Source organism: Orycteropus afer, unplaced genomic scaffold, assembly GCF_000298275.1.
Source record: "Orycteropus afer afer isolate SDZICR_OR568_19922 unplaced genomic scaffold, OryAfe1.0 scaffold00174, whole genome shotgun sequence".
NCBI classification, from domain to species: Eukaryota; Metazoa; Chordata; class Mammalia; order Tubulidentata; family Orycteropodidae; genus Orycteropus; species Orycteropus afer.
The window spans coordinates 327,046-328,681 of record NW_006921761.1 but is presented as its reverse complement, the minus strand read 5'-3'; the positions used below and the strand labels follow the sequence as shown (position 1 = coordinate 328,681).

Below are 1,636 nucleotides of genomic sequence, written 5' to 3'. Positions count from 1 at the left end.
GAACTCAGGCCGCCTCGTACTTACTATTTTGCTCTCATAGAAATTCCTGCAGTCCAGCAGGACAGTGTCACTCTGTTCTTGATTTGCCAGAGATAAGAACTTCCCTACTTCTTGATGAAATTCACCTGGGGATAAATGGATTCCTAAAACCAAATCCAAAAACTATGTTAAGAAAAACAAAAACTAAAAGAAAAACACAATCAAAATGAGACTAATATGATGGTTTACATTTTGCCTTATTTGTACCTGAAACTTTTCATAAGTCACAAGTACATCTCTAAACGGCACTATTTGATCACCATGATGAAATCATTTAGTAATTTCAGGAACTCTCAATCTCCCTCCTCCCAAGATGAACACTACGGAGACCTGGCAGCTTAGAGATAATGAGTCAAAGAAATTTTGCATCTTCACACTTGGCTCAACCAGACAAATGTGATCTAAACTGTCACATGGGTTTGTCGGCCCCCTGTACAGTCACTAGTGGGTCAGGGAATGGCCCCTGTTCTATTGTCAACTGTACATGGAGGAGCCTGGACAGATAAGCACTTGACTAAAGGCCTTGTAAACTGTTCTGTACCAAGGTCAAGCCCAAGTTCAAAGCTACAAACCTTGCTATAGGCAGGTATGGGCACAAAGTTATGGAATAAAGTTAGAATTTTTTTTTTTAAATGCACAAAGAAGAATGGTCTGTGTGTGCATAAGGAGAAGAGAGGAGGGTGGGTAGGCTGGCAGCAGAAATGATACACAGAAAGGAGAAGAGTGAAACAGCCGTAGGGCTGAGGAGCAAAAGGAGATGAGTAAGTAAACACTCACAAGGACAACAAAGAGGGGCCCGAAGTTGGGGGCCCTTTGCATCAACTCACAGGAGAAAACATTCCTGTGTCTTTGGTGGGCCAGACATCTCAGCAGGTTGTGGAAACCCTGTGGTGAATCTGGCAGTGCGGGGTCACCACACCCGTAGGTGGGGGTTCTGGCAACTGCAGTCACCACTCTCAATGGAGTTCACAGCCCCCAAGGAGCCCCATTCTACTCAGGGACACGGTACCTGAAACTGCTCAGTACCCACCCAGGCTGGAGCACAGCCAGGGAGCCTGGAGTCCGGCCTGCCCTATGGAGGGCTACAGGGAGAATGCGATAAGGCAGAGTCTACGTAAGTCGGTGGAGCAGAGTGAATGGCCACCCAAAGAGCAGGGGTGAGGAGGAAGGTTCCGGAAGGCAGTGAGGTGGCCGGAGACCTGCTGAAGCTCCGCTGCAGGGAAGCTGTCCCCACTGCTCTCAGTGCCCCCCTCCGCTGCCCGGCTGGACGGTGGTGCACCCAGAGGCCCCTCACCAAGCCGGCTCATGGGAGCGTTCTACAGCACCGCCTGTGGCCCCCTGTCCCCTAACATCCTGACCAACGTCTTGTCGGACACAGGAAGAGCCATGCGTAGTCATGCCACCTCCTGCTGGGATGGGACGCGGCACACACAGCTCTCTGTGGCCCTCGTCTCCTCCCATCACTCTCTTTTCCCAGATACCTCTATCTGAGTCGCTTCCCTCGAGCTTTTAAAAGCCCTCTTAGGCTTTTAAAAAGGAGTTCCGATGGCGTAGTGCCTAAGGCATTTGACTGGTAACCAGAAGGCTGGTGGTTCAA

At 49.9% G+C, this 1,636-nt stretch overlaps 1 protein-coding gene across 1 annotated transcript in view; it reads right to left on the bottom strand.

The window, feature by feature from the left end:
• TSTD2 (thiosulfate sulfurtransferase like domain containing 2) overlaps window positions 1–1,636 on the bottom strand; it is a 22,503-nt gene that overhangs the window by 6,317 nt on the left and 14,550 nt on the right. The window contains exon 5 of the mRNA XM_042781803.1: window positions 21–162. Coding sequence (XP_042637737.1) covers window positions 21–162 — 142 coding nt within the window. The remainder of the gene's footprint in view (window positions 1–20; window positions 163–1,636) is intronic.